We start from the raw sequence: 23,083 nt of genomic DNA, 5'->3' as shown, positions 1-23,083 counted from the left end.
AAGGAAACCATAGGAAAAGGCCCCTGACTGCAGGCTGGAAGCCTTACACTCCCCAAGTTAAGAAGAACTGAACCCACTAACTGCCCTGCTGTTTGCTCTCAGGTAACAAAGTCTCAGAGTAAAGAAGATCCTGGAGAAATGTGTGTACTTGGGCATGTGTGTATGCATGTGCACACACACACACACACACACACCAGAATAGCCCATGTATGGGGCTGGTGGCCATTACTGGGAGGAGAGGAAGGAGCTAGCACTAGGATGTTCCCCAAGATCCTCAGGAAGAAGGCTGTTTCCTCTCCTGATAGATCTCTGGAGGAGGCAGGCTGAGCCTCTTGGGCCTCTTAAGTGTAACAGGCCCACAAAGCACCTTTGCTGCACCCCTTGGCCAGGACTATAGCTCTCTGCTTCCCCTGCTTAGAGCCTCCTCAGGCTTCCCATGGTCTGCCACTGTGTCCACAAGTTCCAGGCCTGCTCCTCTGTGCTCAGTAGGGAAAGAGATGGGCGGCAGACGTTCCAAAACAGCATTTCTAACCTAGCACCAAAGTCCTACCTCTCCATGGGAAACAAAGGTCCGCCACACGCCTCCCGCACCCCTGCATGCAGGCTGCTCTCAACATCGGAACTCAACAGATGCTTGAGAACTCTATGCTTGCTGAAGAGCCCAAGGCCCTTGGTCACTTGGCTACCACCTCGTCTCCTAAGTCAGTCAGAGCTGTCACAGTAAATGGCTTCCTCGCCCCCCCCCAACTCCCCCATCAGTAGAAGACATTCTAAATGGTCCATTTATTGCAAGCTTTTTTTTTTTTTCTCTTTTGATCACTCTCAGCCACGTCCTTGTCCTAATCCTTTCTTCTGCATCTGAGCAGGACACCTACCTTCCTGCTGTGAATAGCTGCGTGCTGCATTCCAGGGTCCACTGACTCATGGGGATAGGGCTAGGTCAGAAGCACCTCTAGGGTGAAAAACGTGTTCTAATAAGAGGAAGGTCACTGGGTATCAAACCCTGGAAGTGTGCAGGCATTCCGGCCCCACTGACTATCTCTCAGCAGTGTGACCTAAACCCAGGTGCTGACCTCCTCCCTGCCCCCTGCTTCCCCACCCCCCACCTTCTGATGGAGTCTGTTGTTGGATGGAGGATGACATGCCAATAATTTTGGCACTGTACCCATCCCAAGCACATGCTGTGAGGATGCTAAGTCCCAGAATGGAGATCAACATCACTTCCCTACTCTGGGGGATGTAACAGAACCAAAGAGGTGAGCCTGGGGCCAAGCAGCTCACCGATTTGTCAGCGAGGCTGTTACCGATTTGTCAGAGAGGCTGTTACCGATTTGTCAGAGAGGCTGTTAGCTTTTAAAGCTAGACAGGAAGGAAGGTTGAGGTGGAGGACAGGAAGAGCTGAGGGGCTGCAGTGACAGTGGGTGGGCTCCTGGGGACTGCAGGATGTGGTAGGTCTGTCACTCCCAGCCCTGGCGTGATCAGTGTGATAAACTCCCCTGATCTCTTTAGAGGTTTCCTCAGCTCTGGACAGACCAAGGCCTCAGCCTCAGCTGGCCTGCCACTGACTACCCAAGGCATTCAGCCATAGCCATGGCCTCCCGCTCACTGGAGCAGAGCTGTGCCCAGGAGCATGCAGGCGGAGCCCTTTAGCACCCTGGAGCAGCCACAATGGCAGAAAGGTAAGCAGCACCCAGAGCACATCAGTGCAAGGGAGGACTCAGGACCAGCTGCTAGGGAGGGCAGAGGCTCTGAAGGCCCGAGGGCATGAGGAGGCTACAGAGTGCTGAGCCCTGGGTGTCGGAGCTGCTGGGTCTGGATGCGTCAGTGTCTGGTAAACTCACTTGTGCCCAGGATGATGATCCACAACGAGTTCTAGGGGAGAAGACCCAGCTCCGTTTTCTTGGTGATAGCATGGGCGGAGCAGGATGCATTGCAGGTTGTTGCAAGTAAGCAGCACCACGATTGGAACCCTGTTCCTCCAAGGCTGCGATCCCAAGCAGGTGACCCTCTTCTTGTGTTCAGTTGCCACCTGTAAGTGGAGTCACAACTCCAGCACCTACCCCAAAGGTCAAGGGACACGTTGCATACAACTCCCAGCTTTCCCATAATACCCCTCCCCCAGGGCCACTCCTAGCCACACCCTAGCGTTAGTTAAAATTTGTCATTCTGAGACTGCTAACCAAGGGAGGCCTCTGTAAGAGGTGTAGCTGCAAAGCCTGGTGACTGTTAAACACAGGGAGTGTTAGCTATGGTGTCCACCTATGGACAGGCTTCTAGGCCCTGGGGCTCCTCCCGGCTCCCCTCCACCCCCAGAGGTTCGTATTTCCTTATCACAGGCTCACTTTGGCCATCCTGCAAAGGTTGTATCTACTTTGCTGCTGGGAGGGCTAGATCTACCTGCTTGCTGGTACTCCAGGTCAACGCTGTGGTGTATCCTTAGGGCAGAAGTTACTCTTTCAGGATGCTGATCTCAGAAACCAGATAGTTGCTATGGTTGCTAAGTCAGGCCTTGGGAGGGAGATAAGGGTAAAGAGTAGGTCATACAAAAAACCCAAGGTACTGTGTGTGTGGCCAGAGATATGAACAGTGCTACCTCCCCCCGCCCCATTCCCACCCTAGTCAAGCTAGGTGGGGCAAGGCGGGCATTTGGAAGGGACTCACCAGGCTCATTCCGGGTCTGTGGCCCTGGCAGAGAAGCATGGCACAGAATAGACTCCACCAGACATAATGCTTTGCCAGAGTCAAGAAGCACTGATCTAAGTCCTTTGAAAACATGGTTGCCTCATCCTCTTGTTTACAACAACCTTATTGTTTAGCAGCAATAAGATTGGTGGTGGGCACCCAATTACAGAAGGCAATAGTTGCCTTGTTCCATGCCCTGACAACACCCTACTAGAAAGCATCCTGACCTTTGCCATGGACAGGCTGACAGTGATCTACTTCAGTTGGTCCAACTACATTTGTATTTCTGCACAGTTGCCAACTCCAAAAGTCAAGTTGTACCTTACAGGTAGTGCTTAATCAATGTGTAGAAACTGGTACCCAGAGGTCTCTTGTGCTGCCTCTCAGGCAGAAGCAACCCCAAAAGTGACTATTTGACATCTCTTGTTTCAGACTGGTTTGTCCAGATTTTAAGTTCCCTGGAAATGGAATCCCAAAGCATATTCTTTTGTGGCCAACTGTGGGGGCATCTGCGTGATAGGCTGGGCCAACTGTGCAGGCATCTGCGTGATAGGCTGGGCCAACTGTGCGGGCATCTGCGTGATAGGCTAGGCCAGTGGTTTGCACCCTTTTCATGTTTCCCATGCTACTGTTGATGGGTATTGGTTGATTTTACTACTTTGGCTAATTCTGAGTCAAGCTGTCAAGAACATTCTAGAACCTGTGTCTTGGTGGAAATACATGCTTATGATCCTAGATCTATCGTTTTCATCTCCTTTAGTGATGTTTTTAGTGCAGAGGTTGCAAACTTTTTGCTAAGTTCATTCCCAGTGTTTGATTTTTTTAATGATATCAGTTTTGATTTGGTTGTCGTGAGCACGTGGACTGTTTATGAGCACTAACCCTGGGTCCAGAACCCTATCAAACTAAGTCATCAGTTTTTTTTTTTTTAATAAAGATTTATTTATTATATGTAAGTACACTGTAGCTGTCTTCAGACACTCCAGAAGAGGGCGCCAGATCTCGTTACGGATGGTTGTGAGCCACCATGTGGTTGCTGGGATTTGAACTCTGAACTTCGGAAGAGCAGTTGGGTGCTCTTACCCACTGAGCGATCTCACCAGCCCCCTAAGTCATCAGTTTTAATCATTTCTTTATATACAATTTTGAATTTTCTGTGTCTAACTATAGCTGTGAATGTCTTATTTTTTTATCATTGTGATACTTTCTTCTGTGTCTCCAAGTGTCTGTATCTCAGGTTTTAGTTGTTTACTACTGTTGTTGTTGTTGTTATTAATTAGTGTGTATGTACACACATGCACATATGTTTCACTGCATGCATGTGGAGATCAGAGGACAATTTCAGGAATCAGTTCTCTCCTTTAATCTAGGGCCAGCACTCTGGTTGTCATATTTGTGCAGCAAGCACTCTAAGCTGCTTTGCCAGCCCCATCCTAATTTTTAAAAAACTAAACCATCAAACAAAACATTATGCTTAGTGAATAGAACTAAGGATTATATTCTATATTATTTAATATTTTTTATTAAAATTTATTCATTTATTATATGTAAGTACACTGTCGGTGTCTTCAGACATGCCAGAAGAGGGCATTTGATCTCATTACAGATGGTTGTGAGTCACCATGTGATTGCTGGGATTTGAACTCAGGACCTTCAGAAGAGCAGTCAGTGCTCTTATCCACTGAGCCATCTCGCCAGCCCCATATTATTTAAATATTTTAACGAATATGTATTACTTTCATAATTCTATAAGCAATCTAGTGAAGTATAAATGAGAAGCAATGCCTCTGCCTCCCGAGTGCTGGGACTAAAGGCGTGTGCCACCACGCCCGGCTCTAATTTGTATTACCATCTGAAAACCATCTTTTTAATATAATCTTCCTCAATGTTAATTAAACAACTTGAGTTTGATTATGAGACTATAATTAGTCTTCAACCCTGTCAGAAATCCAAGAATGAATTAAACATTACCTGAAGATATAGGAAGCACAAAACATAGCTTCCAAAACATAACCAATTTGTAGAGACAGCTGACTACCTGGACAGTCCCTCATTCCTCAAAACATTGGAGCATCTGTCTTCAGCCTTCTGGCCTAGAACCATCGAACAGACCTTGAAATGAAGCAGGAATTATGAAGGATTTGTTTACACTGTCTTGGCAGAGCTAAACTGTCAACTATCCTGTATCATGTGTCCTTTCCTGGACAGATTTTTTTTTTTTTTACCTTTTTACCTTTTTTTACCTGGTTTATTTGTTTATTTCTTATTAGATATTTTCTTTACATACATTTCAAATGCTATCCCAAAAGTTCCCTATACCCTCCCTCCACCCTGCTCCCCTACCCACCCACTCCCACTTCTTGGCCCTGGCATTCCCCTGTACTGGGGCATATAAAGTTTGCAAGACCAAGGGGCCTCTCTTCCCAATGATGGCTGACTAGGCCATCTTCTGATACATATGCAGCTAGAGACACGAGCTCTGGGGTGGAGGGTGGGGTACTGGTTAGTTCATATTGCTGTTCCACCTATAGGGTTGCAGACCCCTTCCGCTCCTTGGGTGCTTTCTCTAGCTTCTCCATTGGGGGCCCTGTGTTCCATCCAATAGATGACTGTGAGCATCCACTTCTGTATTTGCCAGGAACTGGCATAGCCTCATACAAGACAGCTATAACAGGGTCCCTTCAGCAAAATCTTTCTGGCATATGCAATAGTATCTGGGTTTTTATCCTTATTTTTATTGATGGTTCTTAAACACTTTAAGCTCCCTTGTAGCTCAACTACCAGAGGTAGTAGAAAAGAAAGGATACAGGGTGGGGGAGTGGACCTGTTTAAAAATGTTTCTTTGAAGCAACTACTGTCTATGTCTGGAAATTGTCAGTTCAGTTCACAGGACAGCAGCGGCAGCTCAATTCATTAGTAAACACTTCATGGAAGCACCAGCATTCCAGTTTGGTAGTCTCAGATTATCAAAAGCGGTCATACGACCTAGCAAAGACAGCCAGGCCTCAGCCTCTGCTTGAGTCAGCAAGAGGGACTTGTAGGGACACCAGGAGAAGTTCTTGTCTGTGTCTCTCTCAGGGAAGCAAAGATCAGCAAAGACAAGAAATTCACAAAAAATATTCCATTGTTTTTATACTAACTTGTATTTCAACCATCTATGTGTTAAGACTGCTTGGTCTGGAGAGATGGCTCAGATGTTAAGAGTCCTTGCTGTTCATGCTGAGGGCGCAAGACTTGTTCCCGGCTCCCACATGGTATCAATTCATATCCACTTAGAACTCCAGTTGCAGGGCACCTGACACCTTCTTTTGGCCCCCACAGGTAGTGCACAGACATGGTGAATATATGCAGGAAAAGTACTCATAACACATAGAATAAATAAATCTTAAGAAACAGATCCTTAACCCTGCCACATCCTCATCACGGCCATGGCGTGGTTTTCATATTTACCAATTAAAAACTCCTAGCTCAGCATTTTTCCTTCTGGATTTATAGACTGTTTCTTTTCAACATTTTAGCCACTTATTCCTATGAATTATACCCTCCTTGTTTCTTTGTTTTGTTTTGTTTGTTTGTTTGTTTGTTTTTGAGACAGGGTTTCTCTGTGTAGCCCCAGCTGTCCTGGAACTCACTTTGTAGACCAGGCTGGCCTTAAACTGAGAGATCTGCCTGCCTCTGCCTCCCGAGTGCCGGGTTTTAAAGACATGTGCCACCACTGCTGACTGCTTGTATTTTTCAAAAAGATTTATTTGGGGGCTGGAGGAATGGTTCAGTAGTTAAGAGGATCCCAGCACTGAGCGAGCAGTTCCGTGCTGTCTAACTCTGGTTCCAGAGAATCCGAAGCTCTCTTCTTGTGTCCATGTACACCAGACATACACATGGTGTACATATGCAGGGAAACCCTTACATACATAAAAATTAATACATCTATACTTCCAGCACTGTGGGACACAGAGGCAGAGGGATCTCTGGGGTTTTCTGGCTGCCAGTGTATGTCAGGTTCAGTGAGAGAGCTTGTGCCAGTGAGTAGTGCAGACTATAATGCAGCAAGATGACACCTGGAGACACCTGGAGACACCCGGCACCCTTGCTTGGCCTCTCCAGGTGTGTGTATCACACAGACCTGTGAGCATATACCACACACTAGCTATCGAACATTCACATAATTTCACATTTTAGTAGTTGAATGAATGGATGAATAAAAAAAGATATAGTCTAGATAACAGATAATCCTCCATTTCTTTTAAGGAAAGGTCTTGCTATATAGCCCAGGTTCTTTTCAAGTTTGTGTTCCTCCTGCCCCCACCTCTAAAGTGCCAGGATAAAAGCCATATACCACCACACCCAGTGACCCAGTTTTCAAACCATGGTCTCCATCTTAGATCAGCATCCATGCTCCCAGCCATGCGACCTTAGGAAAGCCACCTAACCTTGGCTTCTGTCTATGAAATAGCAGAGGTAAAGGGAAGGAGGGTCTTCATTATAAGTAAATTGAATGATGCAGATATGGAGCTCAGCCGAGTGCGTGGGATGTAGTATGCCTGTGGGAAACATCACACAACATTTGCTGAATGGTGATAGGAACAGGGCATTGTTCCCAAGAGGAAAAGAAAACTAACGAGAAAACTGACCAAATATTATACCTAACCATTCTATACAGAACTACTCCCAGTATACACACAGCAAAGGCTGCTGGCTGGCACTGCTAAAGGGGAAAGAAGACCAGTCACTAATGCAGGGACATTGTTCAAAGTGAGTGACAGTTCAGAAATAAGATAAAATGTGGGGCTGAAAAGATGGCTCAGCATTCAAGGGCACATATGGGTTCATGCTATTCTTGCAGAGGACCAATGTTTAGTCCCAAGCACCTGCCATAACTACCCATGATGCCAGCTCCAGCAGGTCTGGCACCTTTCTTCTGGTCTCTGTGGGCACACACATGCTTGTGCACAAACCCACAGAGACACAAACCCACAGAGACACACACAGACCACACACACACACACACACACACACACACACACACAGATATTATTTTAAAAGATTTATTTATTCCTATTGAAAAAGCCTCAAGCTTGAAGAAAACTAACATAGGAGTGATGTACCAACAAAATGCTTAGCTCTCTAAAATACAATGAAATACAAAAATTCTTTTACACCAACAATTTTCAGAGTGACAAAACTATTTTGTAAGTGCTTAGATGCAAGTAAGAATTTCCAAGCTCTAGATGAGAAAAAAAAATAGGGTTTTACTAGTGACACTATAAAAAGATCTATGTATTAGCACAAATCCAAACAGGTAGATGCGGCATCGGCCTTGATCCACCTCCCCTCACACCCCTACTTCCAGACTTTCCCCTCCCACCCCCACCCCTGGCTCTCCCCCTTGGTTTAACACTTAGCAAACTGCAAAAGCAAAAGCCAGAGGATTTTATAGGAGGAGAGAGAGAGTGGTGCCATCTTCTGGCAGCCTTACATTCCCAGGTTAGTCCATCCTCTGCCAGCCTTACATTCCCAGGTTAGTCCAGCTCATTGGACTTAAACCCCAACCCTGTGCATTTATTGGCTCTCCACACATGTTGAATGGTCACCCTTCTTACTGATGACTTTTTAGCATCTTCTTTATGAAAATGTTCCTGCTGAGTTAACTGACACCAATCCCTAGTGCTAGTCCAAAACCAGGGGTCTGTGACCACAATCACCTTTTCAGCTAATCACTGAGAACCCCGGGGCAGCCAGCACTGGCCAGATTGTTGGCAGTTAAGACAACCATTCCCAGGTCGTCTTAGGCAGGGCTGCTGCCAGCAGTATGGAACTGTGATGTCTGCTTACCCCATCTCCCGTGTGTGGGTGACTGGTCTCTGCCTTCGAGTCCCTCAGGGACTGCTGTGGCCCCTGTACCTGCTGAGGAGGAACATAGATGGGGCAGGGTGTGGGAGAAGAGTGTGAGCAGGTGGGATATGCATGGCTTTACCTCGTGCCAGCTCCGTATCACTGTCCTTAGCAGTGAATGGTGCTTCCTGCAGGCCGAGAGCCAGGGAAGCTGAGAGAAGTAGCTATACTGCTGCTCTGGGTTTTTGTTTTTGTTTTTAAACTTAAACGACTCCTTTTTAGAGCAGTTTTAGGCTTACAGAAGAATGGAAATGGGTACAGAGTTCCATACACTGCTGCCTGAGTACCATACTCCCCATACAGGGCTGCATTTGTTACATGAAGACCCTCAGGTTGTTAACTTAGCTGACACAACATGATTACACAAGTCCAGGTGACTCTAGGGCCCCCACTTGCATAATGCAGTGACACCCACCCACCATTGTAGAGTCACACAGAGCAGGACCACTGCCTGCGTTTGTTGCGCCCCTGCTCCCCGCCCCCCACCTTGTCACTTCCCCTTCCATTCTCTGCCTTTCCCAGGATGCTTATTAGACCAACTCTGCATTGTCCCCTTCCCAGACTGCTTACTTATTCCACCCAAGAGTGTCATCATTGCCAGGTCACAAATGAGGAAACCCAGGTGTAGAGTGGGGTGACACAGCCTATCTGAGGCCACCCAGCTAGCAGGTGTCAGAGCCAGAGTCCAAGTCCAGAACTCCAAGTCCTGTTCACTTGGCCCTGGCATCTTTATGATTATTTTCCCTGGCCAGGAGACAACATAGGTTCCCCAGGGTCAGTCCTGGCTCTGTATTCACAACTTCTGGCTGCAAACACAGACTCCACGAGGAAGCAAGAGGTGTGGACAGACAGAGACATGCCTGGCCTACAGTGCTGGCTCTCCAGCTGAGCAGGTGAAAGCCCTTGTGGATCTGCTGGCTGGGAAGGGCAGTCAGCTGCTACAAGTCCGGGACAAAATGCCAGACTCCCCACTAGGATCCCAGAGCAATGGTAAGTCTTCCATGAAGTGGGCATAGACAACACGGGAGGTATCTGAACCCTCTCCCCTTGCCCTGGCACCTTACCTTTCTTGTCCTGTGTCCTGCAGAGTCAAGGATACCGAAGCATTCTGAGGCTCTGCTGAGCAGGGTGGGAAATGACCCAGAACTGGGCAGCCCCTCACACCGGCTGGCCAGCCTCATGCTGGTCGAGGGCCTGACAGACCTGCAGCTAAAGGAGCATGACTTCACACAGGTGGAGGCCACGCGTGGGGTCTGGTGCCCTGCCAGAGCTATCACCCTGGACAGGCTCTTCCTGCCTCTGTCCCGGGTATCCATCCCACCTCGAGTCTCTCTCACCATTGGAGTGGCTGGCGTGGGCAAGACCACGCTGGTGAGGCATTTTGTTCATTGTTGGGCCAGAGGACAGGTGGGCAAGGGCTTCTCACAGGTTCTGCCCTTGACCTTTCGGGATCTCAACACCTATGAGAAACTGTCTGCAGACAGACTCATCCACTCCATCTTCTCAAGCATTGGGGAAGCTAGTCTGGTGGCTACAGCCCCAGACAGAGTCCTCCTGGTCCTGGATGGCTTGGATGAGTGTAAGACACCCCTGGAATTCTCCAATACCATGGCCTGCTCAGACCCAAAGAAGGAGATCCAGGTAGACCACCTGATCACTAACATCATTCGAGGCAACCTCTTTCCAGAAATTTCTGTCTGGATCACCTCCCGGCCCAGTGCTGCTGGTCAGATCCCTGGGGGCCTAGTGGACCGGATGACTGAGATTCGGGGCCTTACTGAGGAAGAGATCAAAGTGTGTCTGGAGCAGATGTTTCCTGAGGAGCAGAACCTCTTAGGTCAGGTCCTTAGTCAAGTGCAGGCCAACAGGGCTCTGTATCTGATGTGCACTGTACCAGCCTTTTGTAGGCTCACGGGGCTGGCTCTGGGTCACTTGTATCGCACCAGGCTGGCCATCCAAGACATAGAGCTGCCGTTGCCTCAGACCCTGTGTGAGCTCTACTCTTGGTACTTTAGGATGGCTCTTGGTGGGGAGGGCCAGGATAAGGAAAAGGTAAGTCCTAGGATCAAGCAGGTGACCCAGGGAGCTCGCAAAATGGTGGGGACATTGGGCCGCCTGGCCTTCCATGGGCTGGTCAAGAAGAAATACGTGTTTTATGAACAAGACATGAAGGCATTTGGAGTGGACCTCGCTCTGTTGCAGAGCACTCTGTGCAGCTGGCTCCTGCAGCGGGAAGAGACCCTGGCCTCCTCCGTAGCTTACTGCTTCATTCACCTGTCTCTGCAAGAATTTGTGGCGGCTACATATTACTATAGTGTATCCAAGAGGGCCATCTTTGACCTCTTCACTGAGAGTGGCATGTCCTGGCCCAGACTGGGTTTCCTCGCCCATTTCAGGTGTGCAGCCCAGCGGGCCACACAAGCTAAAGATGGGAGGCTGGATGTGTTCCTGCGCTTCCTCTCTGGCCTCTTGTCCCCAAGGGTCAATGCTCTGCTGGCCGGCTCCCTGTTGTCCCAAGGTGAGCATCAGAGCTACCGGGACCAGGTGGCTGAGGTCCTACAAGGCTTCCTTCATCCTGACGCTGCAGTCTGTGCGAGTGCCATCAATATTTTATACTGCCTAAGTGAGCTGCGGCACACAGAACTGGCCTGCAGTGTGGAGGAGGCCATGCGGAGTGGGACCTTGGCTGGGATGACCAGCCCCTCACACCGCACTGCTCTGGCCTACCTCCTGCAGATGTCTGATATCTGCTCCCCGGAGGCTGACTTCTCCCTGTGTCTCAGCCAGCGTGTCCTCCAGAGCCTGCTGCCCCAGCTGCTCTATTGTCAAAGCCTCAGGTGGGTATGGGGTTCATGCAGGGAAAGACCAAAGGAGAAAGACCCACTGGAATGGTTCCTTGCTTCATCGCACCCCTTTCCCTGTAGTCTGCTGAGATTGCTAGAGTTCCACAGCTGGGTGCTAAACCATCATAGCAACTGATTTTGTTCTAGAAGCCACAAGTCTGAGGTCAAGGCGTGGGCAGTACTCCCATGAAACCATGTCAGGAGGGTTCTTCCTGCCTCTGGAGCTCCTGTGGGCTAGCAGTCTTTGCTGCTTCCTATCCTCCTCTGTCGCATGACCATCTGCTCCTGTGTCTTCACAGGACACTCAATTTTCCTAAAAGGCCATTATCATACTGGAGTATAGGTCTGCCCTATGTCAGTGTGATATCCTCTCAGCTATTGCATCTGCAGTGAGCTTACATCCATATAAAGGTACATTCTTGAGACAGCAAGGTTAGAATTTCAACATGGAAATACAACCCAACTGGGACCAGGCACTGTGACTCATACATGCAGTCCCAGCAGTCAAAAGGCTGAGGTAGAAAGACTGCTGAGTTCCAGGGCTACATAGCAAGATTTTGTGTGTGTGTGTGTGTGTGTTCATATATAAAACAAAGACTGTATAAGTAGTGTTGGCAGAAGCTTCACCCTCAGCCATACTCTGAACCAAGCAAGGAGAGAGGAAAAGATGTAGAAAGGTCAGGACCTGAGAGGGGTTTTGGCACCTTTAGAAGGAAAGCTAGCCACAGTGTTCTACATAGGTACATGGTATACAGAGCTGCTGTGACAACACACTGCAAGATGCCACCTAAGAGGAACAGCACAGTTCGCAGGAACCGCCTCAGGTCACCTCAGGTTACATTAGGCTACCCCACAGAGAAGTCTGAGCCCAGTGAAGACGTGAGGCTAGACGTTTGCGCTGAAGCAATAGGACCACAGTAAGGCTGAGAGGCGGCACAGGCCCCGCCCTGCTCGTGGGCTGCAGGACTACTCACTGTCATGGCTCCCCTGCCCAGGCTGGACAACAACCAGTTCCAGGACCCTGTGATGGAATTGCTGGGCAGCGTGCTGAGTGGGAAGGACTGTCGCATTCGAAAGATCAGGTAACACAGCCCCTGGTGAACCTGCCCTTTCTACCATGGTCCCTTTCTGCTCAGTTAACCAGTGGCACCCCAGAAATACTTCTCTTTTTAATGTGTGGCTTAGAACACAGTCTGCTTTTTCTCCCCTTTTGAAAGTGCCAATGGATCGGGTACCTGGTCTGTAAGGAGAGGGAAATGACCAGGGAAGGCTTGGACTCTGCCAAGCCCTCACTGTGCTGCCCTGACTTGAGCATTATCTTCTGGATGCTTCTCTCAATATTTACTCTCTGATAATATTCTGAGCACAGGGTTACATCTTAGGTAAAAGTTTAAAAGCTTAACATTTAACTTTTAATTTAAATAAATTTTAAGGTGACATTTTAGAAATGTTTTTAGGTTTATGTGTATGAATGCTTTGCCTGCTTGCTTCTTGTGTCCACAGATGTCAGAAGACAGTGTCAGATCTCCTGGATGGGAGTTAAGGATGGTGTGGGCAGCCATGTGGATGCTGGGAATTGAACCCAGAACCTCTGCAGGAATAAATGCTCTTAATAGCTGAACCTTCTCTGTAGCCTCAAAATCTCTTTTCTTTTTTGACACGGAGTCTCATGTAGTCCAGTTTTGCCTCAAACTCACTATATAGGTGAGGTGAGCCTGAGCTTCCATCCTCCCAGTGCTGGGGTTACAGGAGTGAGTGTGCCAGCAGAGCCAGCTTACGCCATGCTGGGGTGGAACCCAGGTGTCATGCAAGGCAAGCACGTCACCTACTTGAGCAAATCCTCAGTCTGTTTCCAACATTTAAATTTAAATCTGGGTGCGATGTACATGCCTATGATCCCAGCACTCTTGAGGCTGAGACAGGAGGATTGCCTGGGCTACACATAATGAGGTCCTATCTCAAATAAAATAAAATCACATTGCTTACGTTGTAATTAGAGAAAAGTCTGTATGCTGACTTAAATGCTTACAAAATGTCACACTTTCAGACATAAGCAACACTTGGAGTCGTGGAGAGATCAGTGTGGAGATGGTTGGTAGGCTCTGGAGAACTGTGGAGGAATTGTAGAGGAGAGGCTTAGGGAGGAAGAGGGTACTGGCTGTGCCTTGCTAAGGAAGGATGAAAATATACCTGCTCTGAGAGAGAGATGGTCTTAACAGCTTCTCATGTCTGTTATGTCTCACAGGCAGTTCTAGGCCTTCGGCTCATGACAAAATATCCACCATTAGTGTTGGTGAAACTGAGGTTCAGCAATGATTCTGAAGACAGCCATGTCTACCACGCTCATGCTTTCCCTTCTGGTCCTCAGAGACACTAGTTTACAATGTCCACATTACTGCAGAAAAACACACACGGCTGTTTATGAGATATTATTTATACATAAGTCCTGGGCCAACAAAAGTGGGCTGGTCTTCAATGATTTTGACACTGGAGGGCAGGGAAACAAGGTCTTCTGTAGTCCAGGCGGGCCTTGAACTCAGGATCCCCAACCTTCCAAGTTCTAGAAAAACAGGTGTGTATCACTATACCTGGCTAGTATTCCGATTTGTTTATTTGTTTATTTTTGGTATCACTATGCAGTCCTGGCTGGCCTTGAACTCACATGTAAACAGGGCTAGTCTCTGTCTGGCCCACAGAGACAGGCCTGCCTCTGCTTCCCTAGTGTTGAGATTAAAGGTGTGCACACTATACCTGGCTCAGACTTATTTTTAAGTGATGGAACTCATTTGAAAAGCGCCAAATAAAAGGCACGAAGGGAGAACTGTTGGCATTGAAGGGCCTGGTCCACTTAGCTTCCCTTCGCCTTCCTGGTGGCCCTGGTACCAGGATCCTGAACTCCTTTGGAAGACACTCCATTCAAACATTGCAGGGATTCTCGTGGTGAGCTCCATCCTAAGCTGTTGGCTACAGAACTAAATTGTTCTCAACTCAGGAAGCAAAACTGAGTGCACCCACTGTATGCCTCTGGAACTCCTTTCCAGGCGCAGAAAGGCGAACCTTTTTTAAACTTAAAAGTTAATTTTGTGGTAATTTTCTGCCATCTGTTGTTTTGTACTAGAGGAAGGCTAGTGCCATGCTCTGCTCAGAGTGTTTGTATTCGTCTCTGAGCACTATCTCTTTTTCAGGAATTTCATAAGCTAAGGGTACTTGGACTTCACCATGGTTTGGGGCATTTGAACCACAGAAACCACCAGCAGCATTTGATATTTTGCTTTTCCTTGAGAGCCACATGAACATTATGCCACTGGTTAGAGTCTATATGGAAGAACTCTTTTTAATATCAGCAAATCTACTGGATTTGCTTTTTACTGCAATTCAGACTTTTACTGCATTTATTGTATTTGTGCTAGTCTCCCCCTCTCTATTCCCCCCCCAATCTCCCTCCCCTCCTCTCTCTCTCTCCTCCTCTTTCTCTCTCTCTGTGTTGTAAAAATGCACACACCACAGCACCATATGTGGAGGTCAGAGAACAACCATAAGAGTCAGTTTTATCCTTCCTTTATTTGAGTTCTGGAGATCAAATTTAGGTTGTCAGGCTTGGTAGCAAGTTCTTTTACCCACTCAGCCATTTTCCTGGCCCCAAATGCAAGACTTCTAACATCTTGACTGCACATTTGTAAAGTATGTATTGTGCAAGGTGCTAGATGAATTTCCTTGGGCCCTTTTGTCAGGATGAAGACCGTCTGGCCCACTCTGACTCTATCTTCCCAGGCTCAGGGGTCTTCCTAATCCTGACTTTCTGCTTCGCAGTCGCTTTGTCTCTGCTCATATCCATGTGAGTGATGTTGGGAAAGCAAGGGTTAATCATGAGCCTAATATCAAAGAGGAAGCAGTGAGTCACAGCTTGAAATAAGCACTCCCTCCCTTTTCTCCCTTTCCTCTGGCAGCCTGGCTGAGAATCAGATTGGTAACAAAGGAGCCAAAGCCCTGGCCAGATCTCTCCTGGTTAACAGAAGCCTCATCACACTGGAGTAAGTAGGACCCTCTGCGCCCCTGGAATAAGAGACATTTAAGCTGTCTTCTGTCTTTGACATACCTTGATTTTCTCCATGCCTTCTCCCACTCCCAGACTCAGCCCGTTTAGAATAGTCAGTGGCTGAGCTCTTGCAGACCACGTATCCTTCCAGGAAAGCTGAGAAAGCAAACTCACTGATTGTCTCCTGAACTTCATTTCACAAAACACTTGATTTTTGACCCTGACCTGGAACTCTTTGTTATCACCACACTTAGCTCACTAGACCATCACATCCTGTTCTCTTCCCTCATCATGTGGGGCTACTTTGGGGAACTCCTTTGCATCACACACACACACACACACACACACACACACACACCCCACATACATGATCTCTGCCATGGTTTCATCAAATGTGAAATCCTTCATCCCAATTCATTCCCTTTATGATCATAGACATAAAATGTTGGTGTCATTTTTACCCCTCTTTCCACCTCAGTAGTCTTTCCTTCACTTGTTTTACTAGCCTCCGGAGTAACAGCATTGGACCACCGGGGGCTAAGGCTTTGGCTGATGCTCTGAAGATAAACCGAACGCTAACTTCTCTAAGGTATGTGGCCCCACTTCTGGCCATGGTGGCAGGAAAGGGCCCAGAAAACAAAATCCTGGCTACAGGAGATACTGTAAAGTGGGGAGGATTAAACATGGAGGCTTTGGGATATGTCATCAAGCTTCATGTCCCAGATTCTCCCAATTCTGTGTGCTGCTCTAAGTCCCCAAGGTTTCTCAGGACAGTGAAAAGCCTACAGAAGCATCCAGAAGATGACATTGGGTATAGTTTGCTATGTCTCTTTTAGGAGCCTGTGGATGTATCTGTCTAGTTGAGGGTATACTACTGTTCTCTTTTCTTTTGTTTTTCTACTTATTCAAAGGAAAATTTTGTTGTTCTTGTTCTAAAATAGGGTCTGGCTAGGTAGCCTTGGCTGACCTGGAGCTTGCTATGTAGGCCACACTACAGTTCCACCTGTCTCTGCCTCCTAAGTAATGGAATTAAAGGTGTGCACTACCACACCCAGCACCAGGAGAGTGTTTTTGTCTGGTTTGTTTTTTTTTTAAAGACAGGGTTTCTCTGTGTAGCCCTGGCTGTCCTGGACCTCACGATGTAGATCAGGCTGACCTTGAACTCAGAGATCCACTTGTCTCTGTCTCTCAAATTCTGGGATTAAAGGTGTGGGCTACCACTGCTTGGCAAGGTTGATTTAAATTTTTTATTGAAATTTAATTCTATGCAATTTTATCATTTTGAAGTTTATCGTTCACTAGCACTTTGTACATTCACAATATTATGCAGCTACTACCTCTGTCTAGTTTCAAAATGTTTTTGAATGTTAGTATTTGCTTTCTTCCTCCTCTTCTCCCAGCCCTTAGCAAGTTTTCTACTGATTTATTGATTCTGGACATTTCATATAAATGGAGTTCTACAGTAAGAGCTTTGTGTCTGTCTTCCTCAACTAGCATAGTGTTTTCAAGTTCATCAGCACTGCAGCATATTGGTATTTTCTTGCATTTTATAGCTGAATAATATTCCACTGTATGGGTGGAGCACCGTCTGCTTATCCATTCATGTGCAGACAGGCATGTAATGTGTCTTTTTTCACATTTCTATCCAGCTTCTATCTTTTGACTATTGTGAATAATGCTGCCTGCAACATTTGTGTAGAAGTATTCAAGTACCTGTCCTTTGTCCTTTAATCCTTTGGAGAATATAGTTAGAAACAGAATTGCTGTGGCACATGCAAGTCTAAGTTAAGAACTGCCAGACTATTCCACAGAGGCTGGGCCAGTTGACATTCTCATCAGCAGTGTGAGGCTTCCAGTTTTGCCACATCTTCCCTGTTACTTGGGTGCTGTGGCTCTTGATTGTAATGGGAACTACCTTGACCTCACTTTATTACACCAGTAGGTAGCAGGGGCACTTTGTTTCTAGTTGTTGGGCAGCTACTTAGGGGTGATGGTCCTTGAAAAGGTCACATCATCATTGGTAAGTCTTTTCACAGAAGTCAGTTGCCTCCTGTCTTGGGCCTTTAAGACAGGTATGCCCACTGCAGTATGGGTTCAGGCCACTGCTGGGCATCTCTTGCTCTGCTGGTAACACACTCCTTCTTGCCTCTGTAGCCTCCAAAGCAACGTGATCAAGGATGACGGTGTCATGTGCGTGGCTGAGGCCCTGGTCTCCAACCAGACCATCTCCATGCTACAGTGAGTGGACATGACTCCCACTGCCCCCTCCCTTCTGCTGGCCTCTGCCTTGCTCCTGACAGAGAGAACAGGAGACAATCTTGAGGCTTTCTGACCTACCTGTATAGACTCTGAAAAGCATGATGTTACCTGCTTTTGCAGAGAATAGGTTTAGCTTTGGTTTTTCAAAACCTACTTTTTTTTTTTTTTTTTTTGGTTTTTCGAGACCGGGTTTCTCTGTATAGCCCTGGCTGTTCTGGAACTCACTTTGTAGACCAGGCTGGCCTCGAACTCAGAAATTCGCCTGCCTCTGCCTCCAGAGTGCTGGGATTAAAGGCGTGAGGCCACCACGCCCGGCCAAAACCTACTTTTAATGATGGTTCTGAAATGCTTTAACTTCCCTTCTAGCCCACGCCCACCAGAGGTCGTGGAGAAGAAAGGTTACTAGGATACGGGGCAGTGCACTTGTCTAGAAATTGTTCTTTGGAGCAAATCCCATCTGTGTTGTCAGGAAGTCAGAAGGTCAGTTTTCAGGATTCAGCAGTCGCAGCTTGATCCACTTGCAAATACTTTACCAATACTTTACCAGCAGTCCAGTTCAGTAGTGTCTGGATAGCAAACAGGAATCAGCAGCGTTGGCATAGCCTAGCACAAACAGCCAGGCCTCAGCAGAATCGGCACAAGTCAGCAGGAGGAACCAGCAGGGATGCCAGCAACAGTTCTTTGCTATGCCTCTCTCAAGGATGTGAAGATCAGTGAAACTGTGAGACTAAGGAGCGTTGCAAAGCTAGTTATGCAAGTCCCTGTCACTGTCCACTGAGTCCTATTTATATACTCCCTCCAAATATCACATGTCCTTCACGTGTCTTGCCTAAGCATGTGTCTGTCTTAGCAAACTTGACTCTGTCTCAACTGACATCACTCTGTCAATTGGCCAGAGTCCGAGGGAGTGACAAGAAGCTGTCCAGAAGTTTTTGGTGCATTTCTTTCTATGGAGTCATGAGAAACAGAGCTCAGCTATGCAGTGTAAGGTGAACCAATACATCCCCCCACCCCCCAAACCCGCAATGAAAACACAACTCAATTAATGAATACACGCTGTGCGCCTAGATTGGGCAGGTCTACTGCTACACTACCATCTCCTCCATCTATCTCCCTTAGAACTTGCGGTTTCTCCAGGCCATGTGCTTCTACTCCACTTTTCTTCTTCCTCCTCCTCTGCGTCCTCTCCCTCTTCCATTTTCTTCTTCTCTCCTCCCCCTTCCACTCCACCCTCCCTTTTTTCTGCCCAATCATTAGCTCTCCTTTATTTTACAAATTGAGGTGGGAACAGGTTTACCTTGTCCTTTTGTGTGCTTGCCTTGGCAATACACCATTCAACACAACTCACTTTCCAAAGAAACCATAAATTTCTATTTCAAATAGGTATGAAGAACTACTGAAAGCAAAACAAAACAAAACAAAACTTCTGCCAACCCAGAAAATCATCTGCACAGATGTAGGAAAAGAATACTGCACTCTTTTATTGAAAAAGCACTAAGCCGGTCGTAGTGGCGCACACCTTTAATCCCAGCACTTGGGAGGCAGAGGCAGGCGGATTTCTGAGTTCCAGGCCAGCCTGGTCTACAAAGTGAGTTCCAGGACAGCCAGAGCTATACAGAGAAACCCTGTCTCGAAAAACCAAAAAAAAAAAAAAAAAAAAAAAAAAAGAAAGAAAGAGAGAAAAAAAAAAAAAAGAAAAAGCACTAAAGTGACCGTAAAAGCAGCATCATGCACAATTGCCAGTGAGGTTGCAAAGACAGAGCTCCTGCCCTTCCACAGCCCAGCAGAGGTGACCCCTTCCATGCATGTTTTTTTTTTTTAATTTATTTATTTATTATATGTAAGTACACTGTAGCTGTCTTCAGACACTCCAGAAGAGGACACTAGATCTCGTTACGGATGGTTGTGAGCCACCATGTGGTTGCTGGGATTTGAACTCTGGACCTTTGGAAGAGCAGTCGGGTGCTCTTACCCACTGAGCCATCTCACCAGCCCTCCATGCATGTTTTCAAGGGCAAGCAGTCACTTGCTGAGCCATCTCATGGGTCCCTGTCTCTTTCCATTGTATGGAGGGTGTTCTAACTTTACAGAGGAGAGGTCCTTCCCCATCCGTCCTGTACCTCTGCCCTGGAAAGTTTCTTGAGGTGGAAGGCAGATGGGATCTAGTCTACCTTGCTAGCTGGCAGACTTGTGCATGAAGTCTCTGATACAGGAGGCTGTCGAGCACTCTCAGCCTCCTGCTCCCAGCTGCACCTTCACCTTAACTCTGTCAACCACCCTTTGAATGTAAATGGAGATGGTTCCCTATTTGTCGTTGATCTCACACCTGCAACCCAGACTGGCTTTGGCCTGGGTGTGATTGTGGCTGGCTTTGCTGACAGACCCTTCTCATCTCTCACAGGCTACAGAAGAACTTAATTGGGTTCATAGGAGCCCAGCAGATGGCAGATGCCCTGAAGCAGAACAGGAGCCTGAAAGCACTCATGTGAGAAAGGTCGAAAGGCCAGATTGGTATTCTTGGGGTCAAGCAGAAGGCCATCCCTCCTACGTACTTGTGGGTAGGGGATGGATGATGGAATAGATGGGTGGATGGATGAGGGGATGAGATGGAGGAGTAGATGGATGGGAGGTAGGTAGATATTAACAGTGGATAGATTGATGGCTAACTAGGTAGAAAGAGGGATCTCTGAGGGGTTTAGAGAAGGACAGGGCAGGCCTCAAACCTCACAGGCATACTTTCATTACTGCTTCCCTGTTCCCAGAAGGAAACTTCATCTCTTGGCCATCTTCATATAAAGTCTCAGACATACCTCTAAGGGCTAACCCTTAGTTCCTTCCAAAGAGTTACAATAGCGGGTCACCTGATCACCTGCAACAACTACAGATGAGGACAACTGAGGCTCAATTGCACTGGACACCCTTGAGACAGAGGTGGTCTCCTCTGAGCTCTGACGCCTAGGCACAATCCACCACCATGTGTCTCTTGCAGGTTTTCCAGTAATACCATTGGTGACAGAGGTGCCACAGCCCTGGCTGAGGCCCTGAAGGTGAACCAGATCCTGGAGAACTTAGAGTGAGTCTGCCTGGGAAGAACCCTCCATGGTTGATAATCACCCTTGCCTGAGCCCATTTCCATGAGGAAAGCCCTACCAACCCTAGCCCTGTGCTGTCTCTGCCCCTCTGTCCATCTTTTATCCTGTTCTGCCCACAGCTCCACTTCTCTGCAGTTTTAAGAATGACAATGTCCTATGTGAGCACCAGTGGCTGAAGAAAAGCTTTGGAAGGCAGGGCTGGCTGCATTCTGCTGCCACGCTAGGATGGCTTTGCCACTTCATTTTCTCTGGAGTGGACCTAACATGTTTGCAGCCCCATGTCAAGGCTGCAAACCTCAGGGCTTATCTCCTCAAGGAGATAGGACAGGCTAAGTCTCCTGGCCTCAAGCTGGAAGGAGCTCGAAGGTGGTGATGGGAGAGGAAAGGGGATGAGGAGAGTAGGTCCTAGGGCCCCAGCTCCATGCTGTATCCCATGGGCACGGCTCCAGGCTGGGTCAGACAGCTCCCTCCAGGTCTCAGGACAGCCACATCAATAGTCCCTTGTCCCGTGTCTGCAGTCTACAGAGCAATTCCATCAGTGACATGGGAGTGACGGTGCTGATGCGAGCCCTCTGCAGTAACCAGACACTCTCCAGTCTCAAGTAAGCCCTGACCCCCAACCCCACAGCCAGGATGCTGTCCCTTTGACCAGTGGGAATATAAGGCCTCTGGGACTGGAGAAATCTGTAGCTGGTACAATGGTTCTAGAATGTGGCACTGTCCCTTTTCTTACTTTGTCTGTTGTGGCATCAGTGGGCTGCTCCCCTAAGTACAAGTCCTTCAGGTGCCATTTGTTCCTCTTAACTCAGATCCTGTCCTTTTCCTCCGGTGTGTTCTAGACTGTCGGCAGTCCAGAGTAGGACACCGATTAGAACCCTGGCTAGCTGGAACAGGTTCCTTCACATTTTGTCCTAGGAGTCCAAGGGCCTGTGGTTTCTTGGGGTTTGAAAAGCCTAAAACCTGGGCTTGCTCTGTCAGAAGCCTCATTACATGATTGAATGCCCAGTCTTATGTCTCCTCAGCCTACGAGAAAACTCCATCAGCCCAGAGGGAGCCCAGGCCCTCACTCAAGCTCTCTGCAGGAACAACACTCTGAAGCACTTGGAGTATGTGGTAGATAGGGTCTGGGGGGGATGGAGGTCAAAGGGGGATTCGCTTCTTCCCCGGCTCAGCTCACCATTATGGTGGGTTAGACCTTGGCATCGTCACAGCGTACAAGGTTGGACAAGGGCTTGATTTGGGAAGGGTCAGCAAGGAAACCTGATATCTATCAGCAACCCTGACATAAGAACTCTCCAGCCTTATCCCTGGAGATGGATAAGCACATGGGAGAGGACCCTAAGGAGTTGGCATGGAACCATGCCGATAGGCATTAAGTCCTGTTCTTGGTTCTAGTGTCCTGGTGGCACACCCTGTAACGACACTGAGCATTCTTGGCACACCAGAGTTCTCCGTTAAGCACGAGCCATATAAACTCAGTATCAGTGCTGACCGTGTTTTGGGGAGGATGGGGTACTGGATCCCTAGTGACCAGGATGGGGGCTTCATAGTAGTGCCTTACTAGCTCTTGTTCCCTTTCTGTTAGCCTGACAGCTAATCTCCTCCATGACCAAGGTGCCCAGGCCATTGCAGTAGCTGTGGGAGAAAACCACTCCCTCACACACCTTCAGTAAGTCTCCCCTCCCCAGTCTCCAGTCTCCTCAGCTGCAGGGCTACTCACAAACCAAGTATGGTAGATGGAACCTGGATTTGGGACAGGCATTCCAATCCTGGGCTTGTATTCCTGAGGTTATCCACAGATAGACCTAGATTATGAGGCAGGCGTCATGGCTGTGACTCATGATGACCTGTGCTTCATGGAGAATATCTGAGCTTGTCCCTATGGCTACACTTGGTAAAACACTGGCCCTCTGGGGGCTGAGCTTGAAGGGAACTACAGGAATCCCCCTGCCAGATCCTACACAGACTCACCCAGCCACCAGACCTCCTGGATCCCTAGAGCCTCTCCAGTTTATTCTTGTGCCATGTGGTTATGGGTCTGTATCTTTCCAGTCTGCAGTGGAACTTCATCCAAGCTGGTGCAGCCAGGGCCCTGGGACAAGCACTCCAGCTGAACAGAACCCTGACAACCTTAGAGTAAGCTGGCCTGTGGGGATGAGGGGTAGTTTTCAGGCACAGGGATGGTCTGATGATCTTTAAAAATAGTCTCCTCTACAGCCGGGTGTGGTGGTGCACACCTTTAATCCCAGCACTTGGGAGGCAGAGGCAGGCAGGTTTCT

General features: G+C 47.9%; 1 protein-coding gene across 1 annotated transcript in view; it reads left to right on the top strand.

Annotated features, from left to right (window-relative positions):
* The first annotated feature begins 1,512 nt into the window (after window positions 1-1,512).
* Window positions 1,513-23,083, top strand: part of Nlrc3 (NLR family CARD domain containing 3) — a 28,185-nt gene continuing 6,614 nt past the window's right edge. Inside the window, 14 exon segments of the mRNA XM_021185479.3 lie at window positions 1,513-1,679; window positions 9,327-9,423; window positions 9,425-9,564; window positions 9,662-11,411; window positions 12,413-12,499; window positions 15,365-15,448; window positions 15,959-16,042; window positions 17,608-17,691; window positions 20,114-20,197; window positions 20,702-20,785; window positions 21,323-21,406; window positions 21,827-21,910; window positions 22,390-22,473; window positions 22,857-22,940. Coding sequence (XP_021041138.1) covers window positions 1,631-1,679; window positions 9,327-9,423; window positions 9,425-9,564; window positions 9,662-11,411; window positions 12,413-12,499; window positions 15,365-15,448; window positions 15,959-16,042; window positions 17,608-17,691; window positions 20,114-20,197; window positions 20,702-20,785; window positions 21,323-21,406; window positions 21,827-21,910; window positions 22,390-22,473; window positions 22,857-22,940 — 2,879 coding nt within the window. The 5' untranslated portion in view covers window positions 1,513-1,630.

The sequence above is a fragment of the Mus caroli genome, unplaced genomic scaffold, assembly GCF_978045245.1.
Source record: "Mus caroli unplaced genomic scaffold, Mus_caroli_1 scaffold_17, whole genome shotgun sequence".
Classification (NCBI taxonomy): Eukaryota; Metazoa; Chordata; class Mammalia; order Rodentia; family Muridae; genus Mus; species Mus caroli.
Note: the sequence above shows the minus strand (reverse complement) of the source record. Positions and strands in the feature narration are given on the sequence as shown.